The 20249-nt window shown below is 37.5% G+C and overlaps 1 protein-coding gene across 3 annotated transcripts in view; it reads left to right on the top strand.

The window, feature by feature from the left end:
• The window catches only part of Chrdl1 (chordin like 1), a 109658-nt gene that overhangs the window by 22147 nt on the left and 67262 nt on the right, over positions 1–20249 (top strand). For all 3 annotated transcript variants that reach the window (XM_031368865.1, XM_031368860.1, XM_031368866.1), the window contains exons 3-4: positions 3991–4103; positions 6634–6727. In XM_031368865.1, the coding sequence (XP_031224725.1) occupies positions 3991–4103; positions 6634–6727 (207 nt within the window). The remainder of the gene's footprint in view (positions 1–3990; positions 4104–6633; positions 6728–20249) is intronic.

Here is a 20249-nt window from a genome sequence, read left to right as displayed (position 1 = left end):
AAGGAAAGGAAAGGAAAGGAAAGGAAAGGAAAGGAAAGGAAAGGAAAGGAAAGGAAAGGAAAGGAACGAAGAAAGAAGAGAACATCAGATCCCTGAAGATAGATTCTTTTATCATCATGCAGATTACAGTTCCCTCTCCCTGTCCTCATCCCAGTTCTTCCTCATCTCCTCTTCTATCTGGATCCACTCTTTTTCTGTCTTTCCTACACTTATATCATGTAGGGAACTGCCTATGCTTTCCTCTATCAGTTTCATCACTTCAGGTTCTGCATTAAGGTTTTTGATTCATTCGTCATTCACTTTTGTGAAGTCTGATAGATACAACTCTAGTTTTGTTCTCCTGAATGTGGACCACAATATTTGCCAGCACCATGTGCTGAAGATATTATCTTTTCTCCTGTGTGTTTTTGACATCTTTGCTATTGAGATTGTATCTTCTCCTCTAATTATTCCTCTTCATTCATACCTACCCATCTTGAGACAGGGTTTTGCTATGCTGCCTACACTGGCCTCAATGCTGGAGCATCCCACACCCACACCCTCACTATGTTAGCCTTCCAGTTACTGGGATTACAGTCATGATACATCATGCCTGCTCTTTTAATTCATTTTAATTCATTTTTGTATGTGTTATTAGAAATGGCAAATGGGTAACTTTACTGCACACAAGTATGTAAATGGCTCTATAGTATTTGTTGAATTTGTTTAAAAACACTAATGTTTCTTCATAGAATTCACTTTGCATCTGTTTAATCAGTTTAAGTATTCTGTTAGTTTGTTTATCTAACCTTTGGCTGATGTTATATATACTGAAAATTATAATATCTTTCTTTTTTGAAACTATTTTGGTTTTTTTACTTTCTTTAACTTTCAGTAAAAATGTATTATTAGACTTGCATATTTTTAAAATAAAATATCCTGCTAATACTTGTGTCTTTTTCTTTGAGACAAGGTTTTACTATATAGCCCAGGTCAGCCTAAAATTCACTATGTAGACCAGATTGGCCTTGTACTGCCAGGGATCCACTTGCCTCTGCATAGAATCTATTATCTACTTTGGAGAGAGCTGACATCTTAAAAATTCTTTATCTTCCAACCTACAAATATTGAAAATGCTTCTGACTTACAGGCCTTCATTGCTCTCCTCCACCAACGCATTATAGTTTTCTTTTTTCTTTTCTTTTTTTTTTCTTTTTTACATTATAGCTTTCTTAGTGCAAGCCTTGCATATGTTCTGCTAGATGTGTACTTCCAAAGGCTTGTATTTGGGGGAAGCTATCATACATACTACATGTACTAATTGGACCTCGTTTGCTTTCATTATCATGTTTGAGACAGGGTGACACTTTATAGTACGGGCTGGAAGTGAAATCTCTTCAGTCCTTCTGCCTTTGTTCCCCATGTGTAAGGAATAATCTGCCATACCCAGTCATACTCTGGTTTCTATTTCTTTACTATAGAATATATAAATATGGTTGGTCTTGAATCCTACACTCTTGCTAAATTCTCTTATCATTCATAATAACATTTTAAGGGATTGGTGAATTTTCTTTTCAGAAAACAATGACATTTTGTAAATACTTTAATTTTTGCTTTGTGATATATAAAACTTTTTGGACCTGCTTTCCCATGCTAACATTGGAAAAAAAAAAACAAACATCATATAATTCTCAGTAATAGGGAAAAATCAGTCCTTTGCCATGAAGGAAGTGTAATTTGTAAATTGTTGTTGTTGTTCTTAGATGCCATGTATGAGGTTGAAGAAGTTTTCTTACTAGTTTGCTAAGAGTTTCAGCCATGGCTGAATGTAGCATTTTGTCAGACTCAGGTTCTACAACTATTGCAAGAATGATATGTGCATCCCAAACTCCCATTTGTAAATCTAGTGAATTACATTGATTGAACTATAAATTAAGAGCTAGCTTTCAATTTAAAAAAAAAAAACACTTCCTCATAAGCTATTATCCTTCTAACATCTTATTAGGTTTAATTTATACCAGTGTAACTTGCAGGCGAATTGGTGTTGTAGGTCATATGATTCATAACTGAGTAATATTAATGATGTTTGCCCCCTCTGGTAGCATGCATAATACTTTCCAGCACCATGAACACTAGTCAGTAGGGATGATGCTTATAGTTGGGCATCCGCTTGACTTTTCTGTGTTGGATTACATAGGTGTGTGGTGTCTTCAGCAATAAGACCTTACTGTCAAGTCATGGTGAACAAGCCATAGCCTTGGCAATAAATAGCCTGTGGTGTTTGCAAGGGTCTATGGTTCTCCTTTGACTAACAAATCAACAAGGTATAACCTATTTCTAGTGTTGAAGTCTTTACTTGTTAGTATAAGAAGTCTAGTTGGGGCATTGTCTCCCATTATTAGTTATCCCTTCCCATTCTCCCTCATTCAACTTGCCTTCCCATCCCCCTCCCTGTAATAGTCCTCTGAGTCTGTTCTCCATCATTTCCTTTATAACACCATATTTGATTTCCCCTTCTTCAGAAGATACCCTCTCACCACCAGGTCCCTTACAGACCACAAAATCACTTTGGTTATTCTAAATAAAACACATATATCTAAAGCTTGAATGCTAACTTCCACATATAAGAGAAAATATGCAATGTTGTCTGGGTGTGGGTTGCCTCATTCAGGATTATTGGTTCCATTAATTTACCTGCAGTTTCATAATTTCATTTTTCTTAACAGCTGAATAATATTACATTGTGTAAATGTACCAGATTTTTATTTTCTTTTCATTACTTGATGGACATCTAGGGTGTATTCAATTTATGACTATTATGAATAGAGAAACAATGTACATGAATGAGCATATCTGTAATGAAATGTGGAATTCTTTGGAATATGTGTGTGTGTGTGTGTGTGTGTGTGTGTGTGTGTGTGTGTATAAAATATGCCCAAGAATGGTATAGCTGGATCTTGTAGTATTTGCTTTCATTTCTTGACCAGTGTATATGGAGTCATGTGATGGATTGAATATAAAGAAAAAATGTCTTTTTTGTTTTTAAATAACCAATATATATATAAAACATGACAAGAAACATGGAATATATTCAAATATCTTGCAGTGTAATGCAAATTCCAACTATAAAATGTTTTAGGGGCTGAAGAGATGACTCGGTGTTTAAGAACACTTGTTGCTTTTGCAAAAGACCCAGATTTGGTTCAGAACCCTAACATGGCTGTACACAAACATCTATGCAAAGCACTCATACTCATAAAATCTAACCAAATATGTCTATATATTAACATTTACTCAAAATTAAATATATTTATTATATATGTATGGATATTTTGCCTGCATGTATGCCTGTGCACCGCATCTGTCCTGTTGCCTGCAGAGGCCAAAAAAGGACATCAGATTGTCTGGAATTGGCATTATGGGTGTTTTTGAGCTGCCACATTGGTGCCATGAATTGAACCCAAGTTCTCTGGAAGAATAGGAAGTACTGGTATCTTTTAAGGTGTATCTCCAGCCCTATAAAAAATATTCCAACAAAAGGCAGTGTATGATTTGAGCTAACTGAAGATTATTCATGCTCAGGAAAATCTGTATGTTAAATGGAAGCGAAGTGTTCATTATTTTACCTTTGGAAAGGAAGTGTGTCCTTTTCAGAAACCAAAAGGCCAGTGATGGGTTTTCTTATATTTCTGTTATAACGGAGCTGTAAGTAAGATTTAGAACTCCACTATCAGATCAACCCGGGATTGAATATCATCTCAGCTGCTTGCTAGTTCTGTCTCTTGACTTCCTTTATTTATAAAATAAGACTCATAGTCATATTTTCTTTATGGTTTATTGTAAAAATGTGGTAAGCAAAATACATAAAACATTGAACCGGCAGTAGGTGCTCTACAAATGCAATGACTCTTCCCTTGACATACAAAGTACAATGGATAGAACCCATGATTGTCTTTTAATTTCATGACTTGGCTTATTTTCTAACACTGTGTTCTTCTTCCCCTGTAACAGACTCAGAGACACATTGCGTGTTTCAAGACAAGAAGTATAGAGTGGGTGAGAAATGGCATCCTTACCTGGAACCATATGGACTGGTTTACTGTGTGAACTGCATCTGCTCAGAGGTACAATACTTTATGGCACAAGATTTCGTCCTTCATTCCTTAGCATATGGGGAGGTTATCAATGCTCATTTGGCCAGAGAGCCTAGGTGATTACACTTGTAAGAGTATTAGTAAGCACCCAGTTGTCATAGTGTATGAGGTACAGGTAGGAGAAACAGTAGTATTTGAAGAAAATTCTTGGCTAGATAGCAAATTTAAGATCCACATTAAAGAAGGGGGTATAGGATGGAGGCCAGATTGCAAAGAGTATCTCCCCTGATTTATTTTCTGTTAAAGTTTGGTTTGTTTTTCTTAAGATCTGTGAATATTTACTATAAATAGATTTCTGTGGGCTTTTAGGCTAATTATATAGGACATAATAGGAGAAAGTAGGAAAATTGATCTGCTTTCTAGATGATAGTAGAAGCAACCCCAGTTGTGGCAACAAGTAATGTCTCCAGACATGTTTAGTTCCCACAGCATTAAGCCAATTGGGGAGGAAAACCTCATCATAATCTTTAAGAACTGAGAATTCTGTTTTGTTTTTTTTTTTTTTTTTTTTTTTTTTTTTTTTTTGTTTTTTTCGAGACAGGGTTTCTCTGTGTAGCTCTGGCTGTCCTGGAACTCACTCGGTAGACCAGGCTGGCCTCGAACTCAGAAATCCACCTGCCTCTGCCTCCCAAGAACTGAGAATTCTGAATGCATATAGTATGAACTAGTTTCTTAAGATCCAGGGTAAAGGCTGCATGTAACTCCTTTTCTGTGCCTAGCTAGAGCAGACACAGTCATTAAAGCTTGTTCTTTTTGCCATTTGAACAGATCTTTGGGATTTCCAAATTCTTACCTTGTATAAAGCATCCTTCAGATATTATAATGGCTGGAGGTATTCAGGGTTTTTGGAGTTTTAACTTTGCAGTAGACTAATTTTCAGACTGTAGAGCAGGCCCCTTATAATACATGGTATGTTGGGTAAGTTACCTATAACCTCTGTGAGATCCCTTCAGTTTCTTCTTTCAAACAGGATAGCCTGGTGTGGGATAGAATGCCTGTGGATCTCAGCACTCAGGAGGCTGAAGCAAGAGAATCATGAGTTTGAGTCCACCTGTTTCAAAACAAGACATAATGCTATTACCTATTTCATATGTTGTACTAAAGATTAAACTTATTAATTCATCTAAAACAGTGTACAAGTGATCGATGTTAACGTGTGCTACCGTCATTATCATTACAGTTACCAGTGCTCTTATTCATCTCTAGAGTGTAGAAGCAAATTCATTAGACAGCATTAAATACTGAATTTTCTTCTCAACCAGGTAGTGCTTCTGAGAGCTCATTTTCAGATGCTACTACCTGGCCCTGAGGAGTGTGGTGCACTATGAGCCTCTACTATTTCCAAATGCAGTATTATAAAACTTTATTCTAGAATGCACATAAGAAGAAAGAAGAATTGTAGTAAGATGACTCCAGTCTGGATAAAAGAAGCCTGCCTCTTTAAATGGCTAGGGCTTGTATTAAATAGAGAATCTGGGGGCTGATTAACTGCCTGGTATGGCATTATTTTGTCAGATTCTTGACTCAGTACATTGGAGATGGACAGCTAGCCCTTGGGGGCCGAGGCTTTGAAGTCCACAAGGCAGTGAAAATGTTAACATGACCCCGATGCCAACAGCTTACACACTAGACATATTCTTTCTCTGAGCACTTCGCCACCCTTTACTCTGTAACAGCCTGACAGATGCAAGTCACCCTTCCTTCAGATGAATTATGGATGGGATATGTAAATGTAAATGTAAAATGCATTTCCAAAGCTTTCTTTGTTCTAGAAATGACTGAGAGCTATCAGAGTTGGGGATCATGTATCGCTAAGTCATACAGGGACCGAGTTGCCTCATCCAGACATACTAGCTGATCAGCTCAATTTCTAGTTCTTGCTTGTTCTCGGAAACCAATGTTGACTGAAAAGGGAAATGAGGAGAGGAGTCACGCAGCCTAACTAATCAAGGCTGAGCTGAAAGCAAAGACTCACATGCCAGGGATGTCTCTGCACAGGGCTGGGAAGCAGCTCTCGAGGGACCTATTACTCACGACCCCTTCTCTTCTATGGCATCAAGCAGGTGGTTATGAAATCAGAATAGGCTCTTGGAAAAGCCATGTAGCTAGAACTGAGAAGGGTAGAACTATAACAGAGCCAGGCCAGAGGAAGCCTCCTATATTTATTATTAAAAATTATCTACGTTGTACCCAGCCTCATAAAAGGTATGCTTCCAATCAACCCAGCAGAGATGCTAGGAGTGGGAAAAGGATTTTTAAAAAAAGAAAAAAAGAAAGAAAGCTGATTGCATTCAAATTCTTGGGAATGCATTATTCACTGTCTGGGTGAGTCCCTGCATGACTGTTTCCCAAACTGGCATAATCCCAGTGACCTTTGAAAGACATATTCTCTCTCTCTTTCTCTCTCTCTCTCTCTCTCTCTCTCTCTCTCTCTCTCTCTCTCTCTCTCTCTCTCTCTCTCTCTCTCTCTCTCTCTCTCTCTCTCTCTTCTCTTTTTCAGAATGGGAATGTACTTTGCAGCCGAGTCAGATGTCCAAGTCTTCATTGCCTTTCACCCGTGCATATTCCGCATCTGTGTTGCCCCCGTTGCCCAGGTAATCCAGTTTGCCTCTGTTTCTCCAATTTGTGACTCTCTGTTTTATGTCTTTGCCTGATCCAACTAATCTTCCTAAACTCCCCCAGAAGTGAAACTTCCAGTCAGAAATAAAATTAGAACATTTTAGACAACTTACACTGGCCCCCTAAATATGCTTTATAGCCCAAATGGGACACATTCTAGGTTCTAATACATTATTGGGTACCCAGTAACAGATTTTCATTGGGCTTTTAATCATTTGAAAGGGAATGAAAGGAGAGAAACGAATTATAGCTATAAACAGCCTCTTCCTGCCATGGGCAGTGGGTAACAGGGGAGTTGTATCATTGTGGCACGTGTCCTATACAATTAGTACTGGAATTGCATCCAAGCATAGCTTCAAAATGATGAGGAGCAGTTCATAAATCAAAGGAACTGAATCAGTAAGGTTTATGACAGTATAAAGCTGCCTGCCTGCTGAACAGTCACCTCCTCCACACTGCACAGTTGTTATTAGGTACACATTGTTAAGGGTAAGTCTGGGGATAACCAGCTAAAAACTTTTTCACAACGCTGTTAGGAAGCCTGCTTTCACAGTTTATGGTTAGGGCATTTTCCTGAAGTAGAGGTCTCCTCAATTATGCTTTATTTTGATATGACTAGGGCCGGGTTCCTGCACCCCACAGTCTTAGAGCCATGGAGAGATTCACTGAATGCCTGCCAACCCAATGACATTCCAAGGGAAAGCTATCAGACAGTCTTGAGATCTGCAAAGTGAAAATCTTGCCACCCTCTAGGTCTATTCATTCTGATGAGGAAGAAAGTTGATGAGATAAAGGTTTCTTATTAGACTTTAGGAAGTCAGAGAACTCTTCAAAATTAATTCTAGGTTTTAGATTTACTGTGTAAAGAAGTAAATTCCTTTGTAAATAATCCATTGCTTTATTGGTATTCCTCTATAAAGTACAATTTCATGTCCTAATAAATACATTCCAATAAACAAAGAAATTCATTTTCCCAGGTGACAAAATATCACATGCAGATCTATCTGTTTTTGAATGTTGATGATGATAGTATATGCATCAAAACATGAGGAGTTGACCAATCTGAAAGTTACTTTTCAGGGTAAATTCCTACAAGAGCATGCTGGCTTTGAATGTGTTCATTTGCTTCTGCTTGAATTGGATTGTAAGAGGCTTTGGTAAATGAGAGAGATCAGTATTTCTGATCTTTTCTTTAATATGCCAAATAGCCTATTAACTCACTATAAAATCTCTCCAAGGCATCTCACAAAGTGACCTAATGTCACAGGAACTTATCTATACCACAGCTTCTTAAATTGTGGGTCACTGGTAGAAAATGATTATTAACAAAAATTGTAAATAGGGGCTAGCAGCTATTCTAACAGAAAAGGAAAGTGTTAAGAGAATTGAGTTCATAAATTCCAGTGAGAAAAGGGGTGAAAGAAAATGACTTGAAAAGTTAATTTTACAGTGCACAGAAACTTTTCCTTTTCTTGCTCTTGCAGTTTGCATCTAAGAAAGTTAATATTTCTTCTTCATTATGCTAAGTCTTTCTGTGAGTAGTTGTTCCTAAATTCTCTAATACTTATATACAAAATTTGTGAGGTTGCTGCCATTCTTGAATGATAATTTGGCTGGGTATAAAATTTTAGGATGCTCAATTCCCTTCAGCACTTTTGAAGTTCTTTCTAAATGGCTTCCTGGCTTCTTCTGTATATGGATAAAATTGAACTATTTGATGATAGTTCTGTTGTACGTCCTTTTATTTCCTTCACCTTGAAAGACTTTCTCTTTTACTTTGATGAATAAATTGAGATGTGTTTATGTATAATTTATGTTTCCTTAGCCTACTTGGTATGATTCCATTGTTGTTGTTGTTGTTGTTGTTGTTGTTGATGTTTGTGACAAGATTTTTCTAAATAATCCTGGTTGTCCTAAAACTCACTATGTAGACTAGGCTGACCTCAAACTCACAGACATCTGCCTGCCTCTCTGCCTGTCAAGTACTAGGATGAAAGGTGTGTGCCACTGTGCCCAGCAATATGATTGTTTTTCAGATTGTTTTTCAGCCTGACTGAGAAATGTTTGTCAGCTAACATTTTTATAAAAATAATCATCCCTATATCTTGCTTATCACTGTTGGAACACCTCTCTCCCTCCCCCATTCTCTTTTCATTTATTTTTTGAGATTAAGTTTCATATATCCCACATTAGCCTTAAACTCCTAGTCCTTCTGCCTCAGCTATAAAACTGTCTTTGATGTAAACTTTTGCACCTCATTTAATTTGTCCTCTGTGTCTCCTAATGTTTCCTTTACTCTTTTTCATTGCACATATTTCCCACAATGATACTTCATCAATTCTGTTCTCTAGTTTATAAATTCCTTTCAGACATATTATTTGGACAGTCTGTTAGGATTTGTTTATTTATCTTATCTCCAGTAACTATATTTTCTTCCAAGTTTTCAAATTATATTTTAAAAATATTGACATGTTGTTTTTAAATCCAGTTATAATTTCTCAGAGTTGATTCTCTTTTTGTTTTTTTTTTTGTTTTAAATATTTGAAATTTTCTTATACTACATTCTAAGTGGAAATCTTTGTGTTTTTTTCAGATGTAAATTCTAGCCTTTCTGCAGTTTCTTTAAAGCTTTTCTTAGTTATGAATTTTTCTTTCTTTTCTAGATATTACTTAAAAGATATTCTCCATGGGATTTTATCTTGAATGAGTCTTTTATTCCTTCATGAATGGTTATTTCAGTACTTTTTGCACATTTAGCTCTAACCTAGGATTTTGATTACCTCAGACTAGGTATCTCCTTCCTTGATGGAAACTTTTGTTTCAATGTAGAATACTATTCTTTCATAATGTTCTTGAAATAAGACCTCAACTACAACTGCCAACCTTGGGTAATCAGTGTATTTTGGGAGAACACAGTGTGGGCAGAATTATGATAGAATCTTTTTAGATGTGAAACATGTGACCATGGTCCTCAGCCATGTTAGTCATGTTTCTATTGTTATGACAATAAATGTGAGAAACCCAAATTAACTGGAAAGGAAAAAAAAAACAGATTTATTTTGGCTCACCTTTTCTGAGGTTTCAGTACTAAGTCATTTGGCTGTGTAGTTTTTGGTCATATGAAGTCCAACATGTTGGGAAGCGTTTAGTGAAAGAAATTGCTTGTGCAGTGTCAGGCAGGCAATCAGGCAGTGGGAAGAGAGAGAGAGAGAGACAGAAAGGGAGATAGAGAGAGACAGAGAGAGACAGAGAGAGAAAGAGAGAGAAAAATATCAAGGTCTCACTATTTCCTTCAATAAAATGCCCTCTTACTAAAGTTTCTTCGCCATCTTAATAGTGCAGCATATTCAGTAATGTTGCCGGCCTTTCAGGGATATCAAATCCTAATACCAGCTTCACACAGAAGCCATTTTTAGACTGTAATTCCACCTTAGCTAGCATCACCTATCTGTATGTTGTTCCAGTTGCCAGCTGACCATTTGATTTTGGCACTCAATCATTACTGTGCTCTTCTACATCTGATTCTACAGACTATTTTACCTTATTCTTATGTGTTTTTTTTACATTTAAAGTATTATTTTATTTTATTTAGCTTCACATCAACCTTGTTCTTCATTTGGAAAAAGAACCAAAGGATTTTTCATGTACTCTCCTTTGCCATTACGAACCAGAGTGCAAGCAGATAATTTTTCTTTCTATTAAACAAAACAAAAGCAAATGGTTTAAACCATAACAGAAAAGAATGGGTTTGGAAAAAGAATTTTGTGATGTAGCTGTTGATCTCTGTTCTACTATATGGACATTTTAGTCTCTTGACTGAATATTTCTAGAAATAAACATCCCACCCATATAAGATGGAGTGTCATAGTCCCCCTATGAGACAAGGCAGTAAATTTGATGACACCTCTATATTATTCCCACTCAAATGATTATTAGGCATGAAAAAAACTCATACCTTCAGGGCCAGAGAAGTGCTTGATCAAAGCAAAGGCATTACAACTAAAATTACTATATAACCTAGCTGTATCATCTCTAGGCAGATATCCTGTTGCTCTATTCACAATATCTATGAAACAGAATCAACCTACACACTCATCTCCAGGTGAAAGGATAATGAAAAAATGGTACAGATGTATAATGGAATTTTATTTACCCATAAAGGAAAATAAAATTATAGAGTATGCAGGACACTCAATGGATCCAGAAGGTACTATACTGAGTGAAGTAATCCAGACTCAGAAAGTTAAATGCCACACTTTCTCTTTCATGTGTGTATCATAGCTACTGATGTTTGTATATGCATATCTACATGAAATGAATAAATATAGATGAATGAAAACTAGAAATAGCCCCATGATAGTAGGGAGGAGAGGCTTCTAGGGAGAGCAATGGGGAGGGCAATACCATATATGTGGTATAAAACTAGAAGGGGGAATATTACTGGGACTAAGGATGCAAGCGGAGGTGGGGGTGGGGGGAAACAAAGAGATATGTGCGATTGTCCAACCAAAATTATGTGTGAAAATGACACAGGGAAATTTGTTATTTTGTATTCTAGTTTTAAAAAGAAAATTATACTTAAAAGCTATATTTATTGATAGAGAGAAAGAGAGAGAGGAAAGAGAAATAATAAGAATAAATGAGTTCCATAGACTGAAAATATATAAGCTTTATATCTAAGACAATGATTTTCCATAATGGCAATCAACAATGTGAATTACAAGGGAACACTCACTTGTTGGTAATGGCATGCTTAGAGGAAGGGTTCTAAGTATCGTGCTTAAAAAAGAAGATAGAGGGATTGTGTATTACCAGTTGTTTCTTTGTTCCCATACCTTTTGTTGTTGACCATTTACCCTCAGATTTCCCAAAGGTTTTACCTGTTTGTGGCTGTGTCTTGTAGCTCTTGCAAAAGATATAAACCTGAGTATGAGTATGTAGACTGCTTTTCCAGAATTTCCAGTGAAAAATGAATACTGATTGACATGAAGCACAGATGAGCAGTGTTTTCTACTTTGGGTCGCATACCACAGGCCTATGCTGGGCCCAAAGAAGCTGCTGCTACATAATGGCTGGAGCATTCTTCTGGGGAAAGTTTCAACTGCTAGGAGTCATGGGTGTCATTGATCCTATTTTCATCCCTAAGCAGGACTGATCGTATGTGGTTCTTGAGAAGTCTGTAGCAACACATTTCCCTATCTTCTCTGTTAGGATAAAGATGTGGTAAGGAAAGAAGGATAGGGAACAAAATGTTTCCCTTTGCTTTTATATGTATTTTTTGTCATCCAAAGAAGAATTTCTTACTGAACAGGACTCTAAACCATGATTTTTATCTAAGAATTCTTAATGTTTACTCCATGAGAGTTCACTATTTAGAATTAATAAATTTGAGTTTCCTTGGAGATGTTCCAGCATTCCTAGGTTATTAAAGAGTTGTTATAAAATGGCCAAATAGCTGATTTGATCTGCATACTGGCCACCTAATCCACACTGTTTTCTTCCTGCTAGGTGTGAAGAAGTTTGGCTCTTTGACATGATTTTATTAGGGATAGGGACATAGTGGTTTTGCCTCCCTCAGCCCTCGTCTTTTTAATTCCTGATTGGACAAGAAAAGGCCTTTCCTAGTGAGGCACTATATTCTCATAAGAGGAAGTCTAGAAACTCTGTGTCATCTCTTTTACCAACAGCTGAGTTGTGGATGAGCTTGCAAACACAGATATTTCTGCTACAAGGCAATAGCGCATCTCTGAAAACCGTCATTTTCTGTCAAGATGTACATTGAAAAATTGCAGAGCAAAGAAAACAAGTCATGACTTATGAAATCTATAACTGGAATACTGACAAAACAGTATACTAATAAATACTAGTGGAGCTTAAAGGGCTTCTTACATTTGCAATCAAGAAGTATTACAAAAATAGAAGCTTCACCTTATGAAATGATGACAATGCCTTACATTGGAGATAAGGAAGGTCTGAGGCTGCCAAGTTCTGGACAAGAGAACAACCCACATAATTGTAAGTACCTTAAAAAGAATGTGTCACCAAATCAGAGACAAGAATGAAGGGTGATTGAGAACAAGATTATAGATCTTCATTGCTTGTTGGTGCAACTCAGTCAATGTACTTGGCATTTAATTTCTGTCACTTGGTAGTGCAAAATCTTATGTACAAATGAAGGAAAGTTCTCCTTTGCACTAATCTGTTATTTATTCAACACACATATATACAGATTTACATTGTGTAAATCCATACTCCAGCATAAATCAACTATGTAAGATGAGATAGATATAGTCTCCTTGGCCTTTGACACTAAAGAGGAAAGAGAACAAATCACTTGACCACTATGCATCTTTCTTTTTATATTTCAATATTGACTACATGCATTTGATTTCTTTGCCACCATCCCATACATTTAATCAAATGGCTATGCCTTTGACTTCCAGCATTAACAGCAACTAAAGAAAGCTAAAGCCTTCTTTGTTCCTTTTAGTTCTGTTTGTACAATAATGCAAGGAGATAAGAGAGATATTTATTTATGCTGTAGTAAAATTCACACAACATAAAATTTATCATTTAAAAGTATGCAATTCAGTAATAAAAGAACATTTACAATGTTGGGATACCTTAAATACATTACACAGTTATTTGTCATCTCCCTCACCCTCAGCTGCCACAAGAACTAACCTACTTTATGAATCTGTGGATGCAACTATTCTGGAGTTCACAGTAATGAATCCATTCAGTAGGAGGGCCTTGGCTTATGGCTTCTTTCACTTAGCCTAATGTTTTCAAAGCTAGAGCTATGTTGTATGTGTCAGTGTTTCAGTACTTTTTAAATGGATGAATAACACCCATGTTATGGTCATACTACTCGTTTTAGTCATGGTTCTGTTGCTGTGAAGAGACAGTATAACCAAGCATTTAATTAAGGACTTGCTTACAGTTTCAGATGGTTAGTCCATTATTATTGTGACAGGGAGCAGGATGGCACACATGGTGCTGGAGTAATAGCTGAGAGTGAATTTGTGATCTGCAGGTGGTTTAGAGAAGAAGGAAAGGGAAAGGGAGAAAAAAAAAGATAAAAGACACTTGCCTGGTGACATTAGATTTAAGCCTCAAAGTCTACCCCCAACAACATTCCTCCTCCAACAAGAATACACCTTCTCCAACGAGGACACATCTCCTAATCTTTCTAAGCACTTCACCACTAGGGACTAAGCATGCCAATAAATGAGCCTATGGGGGCCATTATCTTTCAAACCAGCATACCACATGTGTTTATCATTTCATCAGTTGGTATTCATTTCAGTTCTTTCCACTATTTTACTGTTGTCAGTAATGTACTATGAATATTTGGCTACAAGATTTTGTGTGGCACATGTTTTGGGTTCTTTTGGGTAGATATCTAGGAGTGAAATGTCCAAATGTTCAAATTGATTGTAGACCCACTTTCGAATTTTTAGACTTCCTTGTTCTTGTTTTGTTTGTTTGTTTGTTTTCATTAATCATGTGTATGTGTGGTATATGTTCATGTATGTATGCATGTTTGCATGTGTGAGAGAGTGCATTGTACCTTTGTGCTTATGCACAATAAAGGGTGAAGTTTGAAGTTGAATGATTTCCTTAAACACTCTCTACCATATATATCCAGGCAGGATCACTCACTGAATCCAAGTCACTGGTTTGACTCATTTGCCTAACCAGCTTACTCCAGGTAGCCCCTCCCCTCTTGTCTCTGTTCTAGGATTATAGATGGACCATACCCCTACCCCATATGCCTTTTTATATGAATTGTGAGGATCTGAAGTTTTGTCTTTATCCTTGTGTGACAAGCAGTTTACTTACTCAGCCTCTCTCCATCTTCTTTAGGCTCATTTTGTTTTTACTCTCAGCTGTATTGTATTTTTTTAGTAGATATTTTCTTTATTTACATGTAAATTTCTCCTTTCCCAGTTTCCCCTCCAAAAAACAAACAAACAAAAACAACAAGAAAGAACCCCTGTTGCCTCCTCCCTCCCCATACCTGCCACCCCACCCTCTCTCACTTATTGTATTTTTGCCATTACCTATTTATGATCATTATTTCTTTTTCTTCATTTCCTATATTATGTTTTAGTTTCTGTATTCACCTACCTTTTATATTTTGTTGAAAAATCTGATGACCTCTAAACAGCCAATAAACTTTTATCCCTTCTTTCTAGTAGATTAACATTGTAGCTATAGTATGAAATGTTATCAACCCAGGAGATTTCTTTCTTTTTCTCCTCTCCTCCCCTCCCCTCTCCTTCCCTCCCCTCTCCTCTCTTCTCCTCTCCTCGTCTCATCTCTTCTCTTCATTTCTCTTCTCTTCTCTTCTCCTGTCTTCTCCTTTCCTTTTGTTTTCTTCCTCCTTTCCTTTCTTTATTTCAATTGTACTTTAATTACATTTCTCCCTTTCCTCCTTCTAAACCCTTCCATATACTATTCTCTCCTCCCCTTCAAATTCATGGCCTCTCTTTATATTTTAGTTGGTATTTCATATATATATTCACATGTATTCCCAAATATAACCTGTTGAGGCTGTACAATGTCATTTGCATGTATATTTTCATAGCTATTTGTTGCTAGTCAACCAACTGGTATGCTCTTCCTTGGGAAAGGCCACCTCTCCCACTTTCAACTTTACTCAGTCATTTGTAGTTCTTTTTGTAGGGTTGAGGCCTTGTGGGCTCTTCCCACTATGCACTTTGGCATGTTCATTGGTGACCTTCTTGTTCAGTTTAAGTTTGGGTAGTCATATTAGTGAGACCTTATGGATATACTTTGTATAGAAGCGTTAGCACATAGTGAGGAGGAGCAGTTGACAAGGTGGGAGGGAAATAAGAACAGATAGGAGAGAATAATAAGAAGGCATTTGGTATACATTTAGAAAATTGTGAAGGAACAAATTTTGTTTTTAAAAAGTTCATGTATTTAAAATAAAACAAAATTACTGCTAGACCTTGTAGCTCATGCTTATAATACCAGTACTTGGGAGACTGAGTCAAAAGATCGTGAGCTCAAGGCTAGCTTGGGCTATATCATGAGTCCCCATGTCAAAAACAAAACATATTTGCCTGGGTGAGATCCAAGGTTCATTCTTTGGCACCTTCAAATAGCCACTGACATATTGCTGGGCACAGTGACATACACCTGTAATCTCAGAACTTGGGAATCAGATGCAAGCAGATCTCTGTGAGCTGGAAACTAGCCTTGTCTGCAGAGTGAGTTCCAGGACAGCAGGGCTACAAAGTTGGACAGTATCTCGAGAAAGAAAGGAAGGAAGGAAGGAAGGAAGGAAGGAAGGAAGAGAGGGAGGGAGGGAGGAAGGAAGGAAGGAAAGAAGGAAAGACGAGAGAAAGAAAGAAAGAAAGAAAGAAAGAAAGAAAGAAAGAAAGAAAGAAAGAAAGAGAGAGAGAAGAAAGGAAGAAGAAAGAAAGAAAGGAAGGAACAAAGCACCAGATACTTTGCGTGAGATACACAGCTATATAGAAGTATAAAGATTCTGTACTGTCAGTCTCTAGCTTATAGTTTATCTTATGTTATCAGTATTATTTTATCATTAATATTAATTTTATTGTTCCTATATAGCTTGGTAGAGATTATCAAAGGACATGTCTACCACTGGTCATTAGACCCTCAAGCTACACCAACAACTCTCTCAGACCTCTTCAGTTATCTGCCATCTTTATTTACATCATTTTTCTCATTCCTGGCCTTTGGACATTTTGAAAAATATGCAGTGTTAAAACCTTTTTCAAGAAAGTGTCACTTGTCACTTCACTTCAGATTAGGCAGTTGAATTTCTTTTTGCCAATAGTTTGATGTCCTACATAAGAACAAGGCTTTTAGAAACAATATGGTCTTCTGTAATGACAGCACAGAGAGCTCTTCAGCAGACATTAGCTGGACCCTCACAAAGGTGGAAAAGGCAGCAGCAGCTACTTCAGAATAATTCTTCCACTTGTTTTCCATATTTAAAAATCCCTTGAGGCTGTAGAGATGGCTAAGTAGTTGAATCCTTGCTACTGTCCAGAGGAGCTGAGTTCAGTTCCCAGTACTCATGTTAGGCAGGTCATAACTATCTGTAACTCTACTCCAAGTCATCCAATTCCCTGACCTCCGTGGCTTCCTGTACTCACATACTCATACCCAAATGTAAAACCAGCACTGTGACAAAACCCTAACACACACACAATTTTTAAAAATAATAAAAATAAATATTTTAAAAAACATTATTATAATGATGTTTCTTAATCCGGATGGTATTTAACAAAGTTTCCTCTAAGGAACATAACTTTGTGGTGTGGTAATAGGGTTTTTTAGGGACCATATTTGTATGGTCAAGTATATTTGGAAGTTTCAGAATTAGAATTTCAACCAGCCACTTTCAGTACAAGACTTCTCAGAACCATTAATATATTAAGGCGCATCATATATTAGAGATGTGTGTAGGATGCAGTGTTTGTCAAACTTATTTAGCCATAGGACTCGTGATTTTGTAAACCACTTTGTAGGATTAGTGTTCTTTGATACATATTTTAGGAAGCATTGGATTATGTCAATTACTAAAAGCCATGTATGTCAAGGCTGTTAAGGGGCTAAAGATGCAATATAATTGGTAGGCTATTTGGCCTAACCTACAGAAAACCCTAATTTTGATCTCCAGCACCACATAAAACTGGGTGTGGTAGCACATTCTTGTAAATTCAGCACTCAGGAGGTAGAGGCAGGAGGATCAGAAACTCAAGGTTATCTTCAGCTACAAAGAAAATTGGACTCTAGTCCAATGAATAAGACACTTGTTTGAAAGACATTGTAGCTCTTTTTATCATTTCTTCTGAATGAGACTTCATTCCTGTCTCCTATTTCTGGGTCCTGGAACTCACTTGTGTAGTCAGTTGGCCTCTAGCTCATGGCAGTTCTCTAGCTCAGCTACCTATGTACTGGGATCACATGCATGAGCTACCAAGCCCAACTTTATATAGAGTGTCTTTATGTAGAAGAGTTCCTTAGCATAACAGGCTATTTTTTCCACAAATCTGTAAATATGTACTCTTTATAGTTAAACATAAGGGCAACCTTGGGGAATATGATAAAATGTTGATTGCCAGACCATACCCTAAAACCTCTGATGCAGTTGGGCTGTTAGTCTCATACATTTAACCCAGATACTCATTAATTTCATCTCTTGGATTTGGAAAAGGTAATAAAGTTATTGCATCCAGGGAAGAGTCTGGAAAAGGAACTCAGGAGAACTCAGAGAGCAGCAATCCTCTAAGACTGAACTGGCGAGAGGACCCTGCTAATCTTCAAAGGGCTGTGGGCACCATGACAGCATTTTGCCCGTGTTGCATATCCCAAGGAATAAGCCTGCAGTGGCATGCATGCAGTGTGCCATCTGGCCCGCCTTCACATGCTTTCCAAGTACTCCCACCCAAAGCCTTTCTCTTCTGCCACTATGCACATTTCAGAGGCCCTGGCTGTCATGTCCAGAAAGCAAGACCCTCCGTGGGGAGCTCCCCCTTCTACCCCACCCATTGTTCATGACTTGTTGTTGGCGAGAAATGAATGGCATTTCTCGGAATTAGCCCAGGAATTTCTGCTGATAAACAAATGAAACTCTCAAAGGGAAAAGCAATCAACATAGTTTGAAATAAAATCAGTGTTTTCAACTTAGTCTGTTTTCAACTTGTTTTGAAGCAAGAGTCACATCTAGGGTATTCTAAGGAACAGATTAGTAAAATGTCCTTCAGTGGGGTTTCATCCTAGTTGCAGGCCTACCTCTTCAACTAGGGCCTGACTTCTGCTCCAGCATTTGGAAGAAGTGATTGATTTCCTGTGATCTGTGCTTGCAAGTCCTGTTAAGCCAGCACATCCTCCTCACTCATCCTCATTTCCCCATCAAGGTCTGACACCTGAGGTTGGCACCATTTCAGCATCGTTCTTTTTATGTAAACTGAGATTCCTGACATATTAACTCATCTTTCTTATGTGTGTGCATACACACACGTGTGTGTGTGCATGTGTGTGATATGCATGTGTTTGCATGTGGATGTGAACATGTGTATGTACATGCATATTTGTGTGTGTAGGCTAGAGGTCTATGTCAGATATCTTCCTCGATGACTGTCTACCTTCTTTTTTGAGATTGAGGAGCCTTAATGAGGGAGGCTCTCCTTTTCCAAGGTCCCAGTGCTGCAGAGCACCAGGCCCCTGCTTAACCACAAGGTGTTCTCTGTTCATGGCAGAGGACATAGTCGTTTCTAGAATATGCCAGCTCTCAAGCCTTTTACTTTGGGGTTAATTGAAAACCAATATGTCCTCAAAGTAACCAAATATCCTTGCTATCTGTCACCTGGAGCCAAAGGGTTTCAGTTCAGGCTCTTGGATACAAAATAACTATAACCTGAAAGGCTTGCCAGATTATTTGCAACCACTAAGATAAATAACAGCCTTTATTAAAATGAGTTGTCTGATTTTTGTATTTAGACTTTTATAGTCAGCTGTTACCTGAAAGCGATTTTTGAAACGGGCAGACAGAGGGTGTCAAATGATTGAAACCTGTTCCAAAACACACCTCCTGTCTATATTTGGCCATCCATATATTCTGTTTGTAAATGTCTTGATGTAATTATTGTCCCCTGTCCTTGCCACATGTACATTAATACCCAGAGGGTGAGCAGTAATTCGGCCAGATCTGTGAGTCTACTTGCAAAGTGTTTGAAGGCACTGTTTTGCCTCAGAATTGGATGGAGACTATAAAGTATCTATACACACCTAAAGAAAACCTCTTAATCCAAGCTGTCCACAGGAGATGCACTACCTCTTTGTCTGGAATGCTGGCATTGCAGGTATTTGCCACCATGCCTAATTTTCACTTCCACTATAAATGGGAGGAAAAAAAAAAAAAAAACAGAAAAACATTACTCTGCCTCCTTCCTGCTGCCTTGCTTTCTGTGCTTCCTTCTTAACTAACTTCCCTCCTGTTTATTCTCTTTTTATTTTTAAAGTTTTGATTGCTTCATTGCTTTCTCTTCTGTTATGTCAAATATACAAGTCATACAAGGCATACAATTCATCCTTTGGGCCATTTTAGGTTTACAAGTAAGTCTGTGTCATTCAAGAACATTAACCTTGTTATATAAGCAACATCAGTATTATGTCTATCCAGAATATTTTTCTTTTCCCAAACTGAAGCTAACCACACATTAAACACAACCCCAGACTCCATCTTCCCTAAGCTTCTGATGACTGTCAAGCAATGTTCTGTCTCTGTGAATCTGAATGTTTTAGGTACTTTATATAAGTGGAATTAGACATTTATATCATCTTTTGTCATTGATCTATTTCATGTAACAGTCTTCAAAGTTCATCCATGATGATTCGTCTCTGCACTTTTAACTCCTCTCCTCTCCTTCCATAACCTCCCCTTGTCCCCCTCCTCTCTCCTCTTCTCCCCACCTCCCCTTCTCATCT

The sequence above is a fragment of the Mastomys coucha genome, chromosome X, assembly GCF_008632895.1.
Source record: "Mastomys coucha isolate ucsf_1 chromosome X, UCSF_Mcou_1, whole genome shotgun sequence".
Taxonomy (NCBI): domain Eukaryota; kingdom Metazoa; phylum Chordata; class Mammalia; order Rodentia; family Muridae; genus Mastomys; species Mastomys coucha.
Note: the sequence above shows the minus strand (reverse complement) of the source record. Positions and strands in the feature narration are given on the sequence as shown.